This window comes from Silurus meridionalis, chromosome 8 (assembly GCF_014805685.1).
Source record: "Silurus meridionalis isolate SWU-2019-XX chromosome 8, ASM1480568v1, whole genome shotgun sequence".
Taxonomy (NCBI): domain Eukaryota; kingdom Metazoa; phylum Chordata; class Actinopteri; order Siluriformes; family Siluridae; genus Silurus; species Silurus meridionalis.
In genome coordinates, this window is record NC_060891.1 from 7,004,499 (window position 1) to 7,020,815 (window position 16,317).

Below are 16,317 nucleotides of genomic sequence, written 5' to 3' on the forward strand. Positions count from 1 at the left end.
ATCATAATTTCAATAAAATCTTGAAAAAAAAAAAAAAATTATCATTTGTGTGATTACAGAATTTTTTATGTTTGGATGCCTGAGCAAAATTCAATAAAGCAAAGAAACACACTTTTTTTTTTTAAATCTATGTAACACATCATACATAGATAAATCACCCAAAGTAGGGTTCAGAATGATACTTATCAGGGATTGAGTTAAATTGTCAAAAGAATGATGGGTGTGATTAGAATAAGAGGGCTGCTTATTGAATCAGTAATAAAAAAATAATGACAATACTAAGTAGGTGAGATTTTAAATCCACTGCTTCCACTTGCCTATCAATTCTGGTGAATACTGTGGTTTTGAGTTATACAGCATCACAGAATTAAATAACTCACTGCAACTGCTTGAAAAAAAAACAGGAGGGCAGAAATTAAAAAAGAAAGATGAGAAAATAAAAAAAATAAATGTTATTATCCAACAGGTATAAGATTCATTTTTAAACAGGGGTTTGAAAACTTTGTTGTACTTTCTTTTATTTTGGATGACCAAGGTTATTTTTTTTTTTTTAGAGCTTGTTGCATGTTTCCATTTGCCAAACAGAGATGGCAAAAGTACACACATCCTTCACCTAAGTAGAAGTACAGATATTTATGTTTTAAAAGACTCTGGTAAAAGTTTAAGTACTGACTACACTTTTTCACTCAAGTTAAAATAAAGATGTACAGGCTCTGACATGTACTTATGAAAAAGTAGCCATTACTACTACCTGTTTTAGCTTCATGCTGCTAACTGGACACAACCTCACATCATATTAATATATTAATGCAAAATAATTTATAGTTTTGTTATCTGATGAATGTATCCAGGCTGAACATCCACCATATAGAACACAAGCAGAGCAAAGATGATTATGATCAGGTGATCAGGAATGTCTCTGTTCTCAGTCATGTTTTTATCGCTGACTCCTCTGTCTCATCCATGTTAACCATTCTACTTGTTGCCTTCTGCCTTGCTTGTTGTTAGCTTTGTAGGCTAGCCTATGTCTTTGGTGCGTGATAGCCAGGAAATTTTAGGAATTACACCAGAGGTAGTTTGAAAAAAGCCACATAATTACAAGAAATAGCTTGATGGGCGGAAAACGGAGCACAATACGAAGAAAAAATATTTATCATGTCACCAAATAGATTAAAACTAAAGTAACAAGCCTAGTTTACAGATAGTACAGATATTTGTGTAAAAATGTTAATACCATAATTTCCGGACTATTAAGCGCACCGAAATATAATTGATTTTTACAAATATTTTTATTTTGAACATAAATAAGCCGCACCTGTCTATAAGCCGCTGTCTACACTGAAACTAATGAACTTTACACGGGCTTTAACAAAAGACAGTGCCCATTACACGGTGTAACGGTAGAAATATGTTGTGGCTCCTTTAAGAGCAGGGCGGGATTTTGGAAATTGCCTGCCACCGCATTTTTCCGATATTACTGCATGTGTGCAAGCCGAGGAATATGTCCTTATTATTTTCTGATGCTCAAGTTTCTTTGACTAACCCGTAACGCTGTTGCCAAGAAAAATAAAAAAGCAAGAGTTTTAGAAACCTGTCTGTGCTTATATAATGATTTCTGTTGCAACTGGAGTTAGCGAGCTATCCCATAACCCAGACTCAACATGTTACAACGGCTTGTAACTAAACAGTAGCCTACCAAGAAAGTCATTGTTCATTGTCTTCCTCCTTCCTTTCACAACAATTTCTCTCAAGAGTTTTTTTGCGTTTAAAAATCACCATTGGTGAAGCTTTTCTCCCGATGCTGTGCAGCTCAGAACACAGGTGAAGTGCGTTTTTTCATGCCCGGTTGTTTTCAGCGTGACGAATGATTCGCATTTCCTGTAGACAGTGCAAGTGAGCGGCAGGTCAAATGTCAGAGGAACTGCATCCATATTTATGATGCGATGTGGGCCGATTCAGTTGGAGCGCACCTGATTTAATATAAAGAATTTCATTGGTCTAATGTTATGGGGCTCAGTTTTTTAGCTTGAAGCTTGTGAAACTGGGAAAAACCAAGGAAAAATTCATAAATTAGCCGCTTTGTTGTTTTACCGCCGGGTTCAAAACGTTGGGAAAAAGTAGCGGCTTATAGTCCGGAAAATACGGTAAAGTAACAAGCCTGGTTTACAGATAGTACACATATTTGTGTAAAACTTCTTTACTTCCACCTCTTTTCTCGATGGAAAAGTATATCATAACAGTCTATTAAGTTAGAAAAGTTCTTTATTAAGTACACAATATTGCTTGCTAATGAAAATGCAACATAACACTATGCACAGGGATGTCATAATAAAACATATTATCTAGTTAGCAGGTTAACATTAGGAACTGCAAACCCTACTTCTATCCAATAAAGCTATTGGTTATATAGGACAGTTTGCTATTGGCTGATCAAGTCATAATGTCATGTTAAGTAATCCATAATTAGTAATTCTTCCTGGCCAATTTTTATGGAACAAGTGGTATACCTGGGCAAGTTGTATAACGGTGCCATACGGAAACAGGCCACTACAGCACGCTTACGCTGTTTGGACAGGAGTTTTTGCCACACACACTTCTTGGACCTTAGTGGCTGCTCCACCTATTGTACATATTTATTATGGTTACAGAAAAGGATAAAAAAAAAAGTTAGATGTGTTTTAATACAAAATTTAATAACAAACACAAATTAAATGTTGCCATTGACATTACAAAATATGTAAATTTTTAATGCAAACAAGTGTTCTAGCGAAAAATGATTTGAAGATGACTGTGTAGAAAACCTGCTCAAGGTGAAACACTGCAGCTGAGATAGTCTGTAGACGATCAATTGTGAGCTCTGGATCGGGTGGGCCCTCATTCTTCACAATCACATCTTTATACAAATTAAGCTGCCATCTCACAGCAGGGTCCTCTGTCTATGAAAAAGGTAATTTGAACAGTTATCGCACCAAATGTTAAAGATATCAAAATAAAAAACACTATATAACAGTTGTGTGACACTGGACTGGAGGAAGCAGACTACATCCAAACAGCAGTGTCTGTATAAAGCCCTAAGAATAGTGCTATTTTGTGGATTTATGAACTTTGCAAGGTGCAAGGTATAATAATTGCACTTTGCATTTATTAATTTCTCTCCTTTAGCCTTTATTCAGAGTGTAGTTATGCAGAGTGCAGGGACCAGAGGGCCATGAAAAAAAGTAAGGTTCCACATTTAATCATTTTGTTTCAGTGGTTAAAAAAACACCAGCCAACATATTCAAAGTTACCATGCATATATAACATATGCAATTGAATCTAGAGACAATTAAATAAAAATGGACAATTTGCAGATAAGAGCTGGAACATTTATAAATGAAATTGAAAGAATATTATGTTTATGGCTCACCTTCACTTGCAAGTGCATGTTCTGCCTCAAATGCTCCTTTACCTCTTCATCTGTATCTTTCTAAAAGCAACAGAATGAAAGCAACATTTAGTGCTTCTAAAACCTGCCCATTGTTGCTGTTTCTTTCATGTGACCCTTGCAAATTACACAGCCTTACCAGTCCATAGCGAGTCTTAGCCAGTGAGATGAGCTCTTGGTCTCCAGGCGTGCACATGTTCAGACCAATAGGTAACATTTTTTTCAGCGCTGCCACGATCAGTGAGGTCTGGATGGAGTAAACCTCACCACGTCTCTTCTTGTGTTTTCTCTCCTGATCCTGTCCTCCTGCCTGAGCAGATACCGATTAACTTTTCCATTCTTGCTGAGGCAGGACTTACATATACACATGTACACACGTTGTATTTAGGGAAACATTAAAAACAAGGTACAACAAAATAAGAGAGAGGAACTTTGATATTTAACTTAAAGTTAGAGAAACTAATAAATTAAGAGATAGAAAACCCTGTAGTTTGGTGCATTCAGCAATGAAGCAACAAGGTGTACACAGTTGTGCTTTATGATATACAAATTCTACAGTGCTTGATATATAAATTTGGTGAATATTACTTTCAAAAGCTCAAGCTAGCTACAGCTTTAATATAATCTGTGGTGGTTTTTATTAGTACATGTGTATTAGTGTGATATTGGTTAAAAATAGGAGAAATCTTTCAAGTGACTGTAAATGTCAATTCAGGAGAAAAAAAGTCTTTATGGTAGTAGACTGGAATTATAGAAAAACCAAAGTGTTATACGTGAAATGAGGTTGAGGTAAGTGACAGAAATCTCTTGTCAAATAAACATATTCTATCAGAATTGAGCAGTGGTGGGTTATACATTTCACATCTGTTAATACCATCATGTTGATGCTATGGCTATATTGTACAGTGGCCAAGAAGTGCAAAACACATTAACAAATACGAAAACAAATTAACAAATTAGAAAACAGTAATGAATCCAAAAAAACAAAATAACAAATCTAAAAACAAAATAATACATCTGAAAACAAAATAACAAATCTAAAAACAAATGAACAAATCCAAAAACAAAATAACAAATCCGAAAACACATTAAAAAATCTGAAAACTCAACAACAATTTAGACAAACCAAAAAAGGTAGGCATAGTTTGCGAATGGAACACTTACCGATCATTGAAAAAGACACCTGTCATTCAAGATAAACAGGAAGTATGAAATATTATAACTTTGTTTCTTGTACATGTGTAAAGTTCTCCATTTACTTTAAACTATTTTTTTATTTTGATTAGTGCATCTTTAAATAAAAGAAAATAAGAAAAGTAAACATTGGCAACAAGGAGAAAATCGAATTAATTCAAAGCAACTTTGAGGAAGGAAATTCATATGCATTGATTTTTGGAGATGCTGACAGTATATCATGACGAAGATTAGTTTTTACACTTTTACACATACGCTCCAACTTTCTCCTGCCCAGACTGTTGTACATCAGATGCTTTATGGTTTGATATCCATAACTGGCTTTTCCCCCATCTAGGAAATTTCACTTTGAAGGACATTATCTTTGGACTTGCAATGAACAATAACAAAGAAGACTTTATTATTTTATTTACACAAATCGAAATACTTAAAAGTGAAACAAACGTTTTTTGCATTTAATTATGAGTTTATTTTTTTCACAAAAGCCCTTTAGGTGATTAAAAAGAAAAATATAATGAATCTTTTGTCCTTTATAGAAAATGATTTAAAGAATAAACCATAGCCCTATTTATTTTAATCCTTTTTTTAATCAATTTTTTTTAAATATATGTTTATGTATTTGTAATTTCATGCACCTGTTCTGTGTATTTCAATGTAAATTGTACTTGTTATTGGCACTTTTTTGTGTATGGCTAATTGCTTAATAAAATTAAAATATGACCGTTGTACTTCCGGTATATGTTGAATGACAGGTGTCTTGTCCAATGATCCGTAAGTGTACTGGTACCACCTTCTCTCAGAATGAGAGGTAAGTACACTTCAAGGCTCTTCTCTGTTCTGGCACCAAGGTGGTGGAATGTACTTCCCCTAGATGTCCTTACAGCGGAGTCCCTAATTCTCTTCAAGCAACGACTAAAGACCTACATCTTCATGAAACACTTAAATTAGCAATTTTCAAGTTTGTAGAATTCTAGGGTTATATTTATATTAAATTTGTAATCTGGCATACCAGTGTAGATGTATTCATTACTAGAGATTTAAAGCACTTTTGTACGTCGCTCTGGATAAGGGCGTCTGCTAAATGCCACAAATGTAAATGTAAATGTGATTGAGTTCAGTTCAGTTCTTTGTTGAGAAACCTGATGGCTTGAGGAAAGAACAACAGTTATAGAGGAAGTACAACAGTTTCTCCTTGCTTGACAATGCTTACTTCTCTTATTTTCTTATATTTAAAGGTGCACTAATCAAAATAAAAAAAATAGACAACCGTTCTTGTACACATGTACAAGAAACAAAGTTATAAGATTTCATACTTCCAGTATATCTTGAATGAAAGGTGTCTCGTCCAATGATCGGTAAGTGTTCTATTAACAAACTATACCTACCTTTTCCGGATTGTCAGAATTGTCGTTGTGTTTTCGGATTTGTTAATGTGTTTGCAGATTTGTTATTTTGTTTTTGCATTTGTTCATTTGTTTTCGGATTTGTTATTTTGTTTTCGGATTTGTTCTTTTGTTTTCGGATTTGTTCTTGTGTTTTCGGATTTGATAATGTGTTTTGCACTTCTCGGCCACCATACTATAGAAACCATACAGCGGTGAAAATAAGTATTTGACACATCGGCATTTTTATCAGTAAGGGGATTTCTAAGTAGGCTATTGACACAAAATTTCCACCAGATGTAGCCATCAAGCCAAATATTGAATTCATACAGAAATAAATCAGAACATTTAAGTAAACAAGTTGAGTCATAATAAATAATGTAAAATGACACAGGGAATAAGTATTGAACACATGAAGATAACAAGGTGCAAAATGGCATAGAAAGCCATTTTTAGAAATCAGGATGAATTGAGAAATGTACCAGGACATTCTGGATAAAAATCTTCTGCCATCTACCAGAAAGCTGAAAATGAAAAGAGGGTGGACATTTTAGCAAGAAAATGATCCCAAACACAAGGCCAAGGAAACAATGAAGTGGTTTCAAAGAAAAAAAATCAAGTTGCTTGAATGGCCCAGTCAATCACCTGACCTAAATCCCATAGGAAATCTATGGAGAGAACTGAAGATCAAAGTTTATGAACCTTCAAGATTTAAAGACCATTTGTGTGGAAGAATGGGCCAGAATCACTCCTGAGCAATGCAGACGACTGGTCTCTCCACACAAGATGCTGTAATCACCAAAAAAGGCTTTTCTACAAAGTATTAAATAAAGTGTGTTCAATACTTATTTCCTATGTTATTTCACTTTATTTATTATGACTCAACTTGTCATGGATACATCTGATGGAAATTTTGTGTCAATAGCCCACTTAGAAAATGCTGATGTGTCAAATACTTATTTTCCCTGCTGTAAATATTACACAGAAATGCAGTATGCAGTGAGAATGAATGTCATTACTAAAGAAGCCCAATTAACACAATTCAATAAGTCTCCTTTCAATGCAGCCAGAGCTGTGGTGCATACAGCATCTTTAGCACATCAATAATAACCTCATAAAAATTACCCTGGGTTTTCCGGGAATTTTTGTGCATTTCTCAGCATTTTTTCTGTGCGTTTTGGTTTTTCTGGGGATTTAAAATTAAGGCAAATTGTGTGTTGTTGTGCAAATTCTTTGTGAAAGAAAACACAAAAGTATAAATAATTCATGAAAAAAGGTTAACAAACTGTACTTGAAAAGGTAAATATATCTGTCATCAAATACATTTCTTCTCCTCTTCTTAGCCATTGTGCAATTAAAAAACAACTATTAAATCCATATGAATATTTTACTTTTTTGCTACAGATGCATTTTAAGAGCTCTGACTAGTGTGCTCTCTGACATAAAATGCCTTCTAGTGGGCCTAGGAGTAAGCAAATTGCAATCTGTCCGGTTAAAGCAACAGCTTCAAAAAACATTGATTTAAATCAATAGAACACTTACAGTGTTCAGAGTAATGGCCTTATGGCAGTTCCCTTTGACCCTGACAACACATGATGGTTCAAATCTGACTGGATAAAAACTTACACTCAGGTGGGCTGCTCTAAGAGGAGCTATGAAATGAAGAGAATAGACTATTGGGAAAAATGTAATACATATACATGGACAAAAATCTATTCAAACATACATCAATTATTCTGATAAAGTTTAGGCCTGCAGAGGAGGCATTGCTGGGCCTGGGAATACAAGGGAATGTGAATACCTCAAATAACTCAACTGAAGCTACTGTATATATACAGCTCCAATTACAACCAATTTGGGATGCTTAAATATAAAATGCAAATAAAATAGAATGCAATGACTTGCAATCTCATAATCCCATATATTATCCACACAGAACATGTTTAAAATTTTTCAATTAATAGCCACAACAGGTCAGTAACATAATTGATAGTGGTGGAGGAAGTACACAAACCATATACAATGGTCCCCCGGAACTCATGAGGGTTACGCTCTAAAAATTCCACAAATCTCAGAATTTTGGACGAACCCCCCACAGCCCCTATGGTATTTTAGTGAATTCATCTAGACATTTTTTCACTTTAATACAATAAAATACAATACTGTATTTGTACTTGAGTTTAGGTACAAATACAGTAGGTAAGATATTACTCCATTAAAAGTGTTTTCAACTTTCAGTTGATTGAAAGTACAAATGTACTATGATTTATTAATTATTTCCTAATATCATTTTTGTGATAAGACTCTTGTTTAATCAACTCAGTTTATGTGAAAAAACTAATGTTACTCTTACCTACTAGGAGTAACTAACTAACTGCTAACTAACTAATCTGTTCGTGCCACGGGTGTTGTGGCAAGGTAGAGTCAGGAGTTTCTTCCATCATTTATAACTCAAAATGTTCTGCTTGCTGATGAACTGTACGTTTGTGGTAAATTTGGTAACTTGATACCACCAAGTGGCAATCAAACAAGCTTAAAACAGAGTTTTGAATGCAGCTCTAGCCTAATTGGTGGCTTGCTGCATGCTTGACCAGTTTTTTATAAATTCAAATGAAAAGGAATAACTGATTTTGTAAAGTTTAGCTGAGTAAAAAGTAAGATATTTGACTGTGAAATGTAGTGAAGTTAAAGTAAAAGTCTCCCCAAATAGAAATACTTAGTAAAGTAGTAGTAAAGTACAGATATGCAGCTACTTAAGTACAGTAACAAATTTAATTGACTTCATTACTGTTCTTCTTCTCCTTCTTTCGGCTGCTCATGTTAGGGGTCAACAGAGCGGATCATCTGTCTCCATACTACTCTGTCCTCTACATCTGCCTCTTTTAAACCAACTACCTGCATGTCTTCCCTCACCACATTTATAAACCTCCTTCTTGGCCTTCCCATTTCCTCTTTCCTGGTGGCTCCATACTCAGCATTCTTCTACTGATCTACTTTGTTACTCTCCACCACTGATAATTGGGTATAAAAAGAGTACGTTAGAGAGGCAGGGTCTAATAGAAGTGAAGCTAATTTGTGTGTGTCTGCAAACTCTTTAAACTGTTAGCCTTCACCACAGATTTTGGGACTCACAGATCAAAATGCCCTACCTTACTTTAAATATTAACAGTTCCGGATAAAAGTGGGCATTATTTAAAGTTGAAATTGCTCAAAAAGATAGGTTATAGAAAGTTATAGATGATGAAGTACTGTGAAAATAAATTTCCTGAATTGATTTTAGGAATCCAAAAAAGTAATGGGTTAAAAGCCACATGTCTCATGAGTTCATATTTTTGATTAAATGAAGATATCATGAAAAATTAGAGTTCCTACAAACTTTTAGCTGAGGTTATGTCTGGTTCGCCCCTCCCCACCCAGCCCAAATTTTAGGTCTCACAGCTGAAATGCCCTACTTAAATTTAAATGTTAACAGTTCCTGACAAAAATATGCTGCATACACAATTTAGATATATTTTGAAAGAAGACACTTTGAGCTTTAATGTCAATCATCAAAGTTGATATTGCTCAAAAAAAGATATTAAGTTATAGATGATTAAGTGCCATGGATATACATTTCCTGCATTGAACATTGTTTTTATTTCATATATAAATACATGAAATCAGTCCTGGAGCAATCCAGAAAAGTACTGTTTATATTTTCAATTTTATTAACATTTTCATGACAAATAAGATTCCTTAAAACATTTATCTGAGACTATGTCTGATCCTTTTCTCCCCTGTTTAAAGGCCACCTACTAAACTCAGGTGGCCATTCATACTCTATTCATATAGTCTTCATATAAATTAAGAGCTGACCATTAAATGCTATTGTTATATATGTTTGGCTATTAATATTGATTTGGCATTCATATTGATGGCCAGGTAGCCAGACAAGCTATTGTTTTACATTCATGGCCATTTATATTGATGTCCAAACATTCCAACCTCAACAATTCTCACACACACACACTTACTTTTCAAGCATTTCTCTTAATAAAACAGACGGGCAATAAAACGTATAAAATCTTATAAAACTGCAAAGGGAGATATATTGTAACTTACAGATGTAAAATAGGCTCAGATTTAGGTTTTCATCTCCATGCAGATCTCCAAGTCTCTGTTGTTACTCCACCCCCAAGAATATTTTCCACATCGCTGCTTTCAGCAAATCTCAGATAAAACAACTTTTTTAACTGACCATTTTTTTCTTTTTGTTTTTCTTTTTGTAAACAAAGTCCAGTTAGCACGAGCTGGAAACAGCTGTTTGAGCAGAACTGAGAGCTACACCCACTTCCTGGTGTCACTGTGCACGTGTGCTCTTTGCCCAATAAGAGTTTGTGAAGAGTAATAAAACTAAGACTCACCCACATGGGGAATAAAATCTTCCCATATATCGTTAGAATCCTGCACTCATTGGCTACATTTTCCATCAATCATTTTGTTTCCGTAATGCTACTGGCTGGCAATAAAAGGTTTGAAATTATAGGTGGTGTATAATAAACGTCACCTGGACACCTGCCAATGGATTGTAAACTCAAGCCAGAGGACTCTTTTACTGTTTTTTTTATTTTATTTTTTTTATTCATTTATTTATTTTTTTAAGTGTGTGGTCTTATTTGTTTTGGTACCAACTTCTCTCAGAATTAAAGGTAAGTATACTTCAAGGCTCTTCTCTGTTCTGGCACCGAGGTGGTGGAATGAACTTCCCCTAGATGTCCGTACAGCGAAGTCCCTGACTATCCTCTTAAGACGATTGAAGACCTACCTTGTCCTGAAACACTTAAATTAGCACTTTTCAAGTTTGCTTTGTAGAATTCAAGAGTTATATTTATATTAAGTTTGTAATCTGGCATACCAGTGTAGATTTATTCATTGCTAGAGACTCAAAGCACTTTTGTACGTCGCTCTGGATAAGGGCGTCTGCTAAATACCGCAAATGTGAATGTAATGAAATGCAACTCTGATTGAGGTGCATTAGTGCCTATGGAATGGGCAGCTTACCCATCTGGAAAGGCACCATCTATTGCTGACAGCTATATACATGTTTTAGAGCAATATTTGCTTTCAATCAGATTACACCTTTTTAATGGAAGGCCTTGCCTATTTCAGCAATACAATGTATACCCCACACTGCATCTATTAAAACAACATTGCTCTGTAGTAGTAGAATTTGGGTGCTAAAATGTCCTATCTGCAATCAAGACTTTTAACAATTTGGTGCACCATTAAACGAAAAAATATGACAAAGACCACCCAGGATTATTGAACAGCTAAAATACTGCATCAGACACAAATAAAAAAAAACAATTCTATTGCAAAGCCCCAGCAATTACCCAACTCACTTCCCAGATGAATACAGACTGTTGCTATAAGAAGAAGGGATGCTACACAGTGGTAAACATGGCCCTGTTCCAAATATTTTAGACATGTTCTATTTTCCTTAAAATTGTATATTTCCTCAGTTTAAACATTTGATACATTCTTCATGTCCAATTGTGAATAAATTATGGGTTTTTGACATTTGTATAACATTGTATTCTGTTTTTATTAGCATTTTACACAGGGTCCCAACTTTTTTGTTTGTAATTGGGGTTTTACAATTACTTTTATTTAGGTTTCAGTTGTTATGATTGCTTGCTAATAAGATAAAGATTTATCATGCTATTTAAAACAAATACTTCTACAGAAAGACAGAATTTTTCTATTCACAGACTGCATCCAATGTTCAGTAAATCACTCCAATGTACCAAACACACAAACGCTCCACAAAGCACCGAGGGAAAAAAAAAAAGTAAGGAAGCAGACACTATGCCACAGCATAATACATAATCCACATCAAAGACAATTTAGTTTCACCGCAAATAAACCAAATAACACACACCAGGCATTTTTTTATATGCACTGTTTGGCTTGTTGTGAAAAGGTGCAGTGGTTGCCTGTGTTAATGAAGCACGAGAGGTAAAATCTGTGAAATGGCATGGGTTCAATTATAATCCTGATCCATGAATTAAACATCATTTGACTCAATCATCAGCATTTCTCATCTCTTTTCATTATTATTATCATATTAAATAATATAATGAAAATAGAGCAACAGCATTTTATTAAACATTTTAATTCACACCCTTGTATGGCATACTGTCCCAGTCAGACATCATTCAATGTTAAGCATTTGTAAACTCTACACTCATACCTTTGACATATTTGTCTTGCTGTCCCCAGTGAGAAAGGAGAGATTATTGATTTCATTCTGCACAACAAAGTTTTGTTCCTCTCGCTTAAAATTCTGAATGAGAAAATTGACAGGTGAATTTAACAGAAGGTACAATAAAATATTTATAATATTTTTTTCTGGAAGTCTAAAGGCTTTACATGTTTGGTTATAAGAATTCTATTTTTGCACTATTGAAGGAAAAGGAAGAATTCAGAAACACTTACGTGTGACTTGCACCAAAGAATGAAAATTTCTGCTACCATCCTGAAAAGCTCATTAGAGTCAGCATCAGGCTCTTTCAGCCATCGTGACCTAGAGTGGAATCATAATAAACCCAGGAGTCTACTTACTACATTTTTAAACAGAAATTGGCACAAAGCCAGCATTTTCTAACATAAAATCATATTATATAAATTGCTTATTCTGTTGACATAGAAACACTAGCAAATTGCTGACAATACACATAAAAATGCTGACAATTTTATATATAAAACATGACCTTTTGAATGAGATACTGGGCATGTAATGTAATAGGAGTACCTGTTGTTGTCCACATAGCGAATAAGCATGGGATAGAATGCATACAAATCCCTGCAAAGCATTGCAAACTCATCCAGAATCAGTAGCTCTGCCTCCTGGGTATCGCCTTTGTTGTCAGCTTTGAGAAGCTCCTCCTCTGCCACAACCTTCACAGTCTTCTTCTTTAATTTCTCCAGAGTTGGCAGGAAGTGTGTCTTTAAAAGATCTGCCCTCGCCTTGCTGATGATAGGTTGAGCGTACACTGCAAAATGTCAGTCATAATGAGAAAAATACTAGTATTGATTGGTTTCACATGAATTTATCAACATTATACATACTGTAAAACACTTTTTGTTCTTTTTTTGTTTCTTTTTGTTCTTTTGCTTGTTTCTATTTATTATGACATTTAAGTTTAATTGTAAACAAATATTTATGTTCCTTTGATATATATGACAGTTTCATTGATAGTATATGACAATTTGCCAGTGGGTATTTTTAGAACAATAAAAAAAATATAGTATATTTGGACAAAAGTTTGTTGACACCTGACCACATGATTTTATGTGCTTTTTAAACATTCCCTTTCACATTTAGTTTCCATTTGCTGTTTTTTTACCTTCCACTATTCTGTGAAGATGTTCCTTTAGATCAGGGGTGTCAAACTCAAATTCACAGTGGGCCAAAATTAAAAACTGGGATGAAGTTGCAGGCCCAACTCAATATTTATTGAAACATTGACTGCAATCTTCTTTCCAAATGTGTAATGTTGAAATGTTGGGTTGTCGAGTTAACCGAGGTCGAGATAAGTGGAGATATATATATATATATATATATATATATATATATATATATATATATATATATATATATATATATATACAGGAGTGCAGAATTATTAGGCAATGAGTATTTTGACCACATCATCCTCGTTATGCATGTTGTCTTACTCCAAGCTGTATAGGCTGGAAAGCCTACTACCAATTAAGCATATTAGGTGATGTGCATCTCTGTAATGAGAAGGGTGTGGTCTAATGACATCAACACCCTATATCAGGTGTGCATAATTATTAGGCAACTTCCTTTCCTTTGGCAAATGGGTCAAAAGAAGGACTTGACAGGCTCAGAAAAGTCAAAAATAGTGAGATATATTGCAGAGGGATGCAGCAGTCTTAAAATAGCCAAGCTTCTGAAGCGTGATCATCGAACAATCAAGCGTTTCATTCAAAATAGTCGACAGGGTCGCAAGAAGCGTGTGGAAAACCAAGGCGCAAAATAACTGCCCGTGAACTGAGAAAAGTCAAGCTGCAGCTGCCAAGATGCCACTTGCCACCAGTTTGGCCATATTTCAGAGCTGCAACATCACTGAGTGCCCAAAAGCACAAGGTGTGCAATACTCAGAGACATGGCCAAGGTAAGAAAGGCAGAAAGTCGACCACCACTGAACAAGACACACAAGCTGAAACGTCAAGACTGGGCCAAGAAATATCTCAAGACTGATTTTTCTAAGGTTTTATGGACTGATGAAATGAGAGTGAGTCTTGATGGGCCAGATGGATGGGCCCGTGGCTGGATTGGTAAAGGGCAGAGAGCTCCAGTCCGACTCAGACGCCAGCAAGGTGGAGGTGGAGTACTGGTTTGGGCTGGTATCATCAAGAGAGCATTTGAGCAGCTTGGGCACGGAGTTGATTAGATTAGATAAGATTCAACTTTATTGTCATTACACATGTACAAGTACAAGGCAACGAAATGCAGTTTGGGTCTAACCAGAGTGCAATAACAGCAAGTGCAGGATATACAGTTTTTACATGATTTACATAGTTAAATAGAAATACTAATATAGACTATAAACAGTAATTTAAAGATGTATATGTACTATAAATGTAGTATATAGATGAATATGAATATATATGTACTATGAACAATAATATACAGATGAATATATATATATATATATATATATACACACACACACACATACATACACACACACACACACAGTGGTACCTCGACATAGGAGTGCCCTAACATAGTGCCCAACAGTTTTTTGAGATACGAGCGGTCACTCGGTCGATTTTTTGCTTTGATACGCGAGCAAAAACTTGAGATACGAGCTCGAGACGCCACTGCTAGATGGCGAATCGAAGCCAGAAAGCAAAGATTGTGACGAAAATTAAGATAAGCAAAGAAGAAAAGTAAAAATTTTAAAGTTTAGGATACGTAGTGTGCAGGAGTGATAGTAAAAACAAGTTTTCCTCCGCCTCCGCTTATCGCCTATATATATATATATATATATATATATATATATATATATATATATATATATATATATATATATATATATATATGTGCTCATTTGCACACTGCTCTTCTTTGTATTGCTCATCATTAACTTATTACCATTGTATATATATATATATATATGTACTATAAATGTAGTATATAGATGAATATGAATATATATGTACTATGAACAATAATATACAGATGAATATATATGTACTATAAATGTAGTATATAGATGAATATGAATATATATGTACTATGAACAATAATATACAGATGAATATATATATATATATATATATATATATTCTCTGTTCATTGTAATAGCAATATATTATGTTCACGGGTATATATACAATGGTAATAAGTTAATGATGAGCAATACAAAGAAGAGCAGTGTGCAAATGAGCAAAGGTTTGTGTAAACAGTTCATGCAATAACAAAGTGTGAGGTGTGGGGAAATGTGGTAGTGTATCAGTGAGTGTCAGAGTTCACTAAAGAGACAGCTCTAGGAAAAAAGCTGTTCTTTAGTCTGCTGGTCCTGGTCCGGAGGCACCTGAAACGCCTGCCAGAGGGCAGAAGAGAAACAGTCTATGGGCAGGATGAGAGGAGTCCTTAAGAATGCTGCGAGCTCGACGCAGACAGCGTTTCTTTGAATGTCCTCCATGGCTGGGAGTGGAGTCCCTGTGATGCGCTGGGCAGTTTTCACCACCCGCTGCAGTGCCTTACGCTCTGCAGCAGAGCAGCTCCCATACCAGACTGTGACACAGCTGGTCAGGATGCTCTCTACTGCGCAGCGGTAGAAGTTCACCAGGATATCCGAGGAGAGCTGATTTTTTTTAAGTGTCCTCAGGAAAAAGAGACGCTGGTGAGCCTTCTTGACCAGGCTGGAGGTGTTGATGTTCCAAGACAGGTCCGCCGAGATGTGGATCCCCAGGAACTTGAAACTGGAGACACGCTCAACAGCCATCCCATTGATGTGGGTGGTGTCATGTGCCTCTTGCCTCCTTCCTGAAGTCCACAATAAGCTCCTTTGTCTTGGAGGTGTTAAGGAGCAGGTTATTGTTGTTGCACCATGTGGCTAGGTGCTGGATCTCCTCCCTGTAGGCAGTCTCATCATTGTTGGTGATGAGACCAATCACGGTAGTGTCATCTGCAAACTTGATGATGGAGTTAGATCCATTCACAGGCCTGCAGTCGGAGGTGAAGAGGAGTAGAGGAAGGGCTCAGCACACAGCCCTGTGGTACACCAGTGTTGAGTG

The 16,317-nt window shown here is 35.4% G+C and overlaps 1 protein-coding gene across 1 annotated transcript in view; it reads right to left on the reverse strand.

Moving 5' to 3' along the window:
- Nucleotides 1-16,317, reverse strand: part of LOC124389836 (ryanodine receptor 3-like) — a 462,748-nt gene that overhangs the window by 95,608 nt on the left and 350,823 nt on the right. Inside the window, exons 67-73 of the mRNA XM_046855362.1 lie at nucleotides 12,794-13,034; nucleotides 12,478-12,565; nucleotides 12,233-12,325; nucleotides 3,564-3,734; nucleotides 3,407-3,466; nucleotides 2,802-2,936; nucleotides 2,508-2,620 (exon numbers count right to left, since the gene is read on the reverse strand). Of these exons, the coding sequence (XP_046711318.1) occupies nucleotides 2,508-2,620; nucleotides 2,802-2,936; nucleotides 3,407-3,466; nucleotides 3,564-3,734; nucleotides 12,233-12,325; nucleotides 12,478-12,565; nucleotides 12,794-13,034 (901 nt within the window). The remainder of the gene's footprint in view (nucleotides 1-2,507; nucleotides 2,621-2,801; nucleotides 2,937-3,406; nucleotides 3,467-3,563; nucleotides 3,735-12,232; nucleotides 12,326-12,477; nucleotides 12,566-12,793; nucleotides 13,035-16,317) is intronic.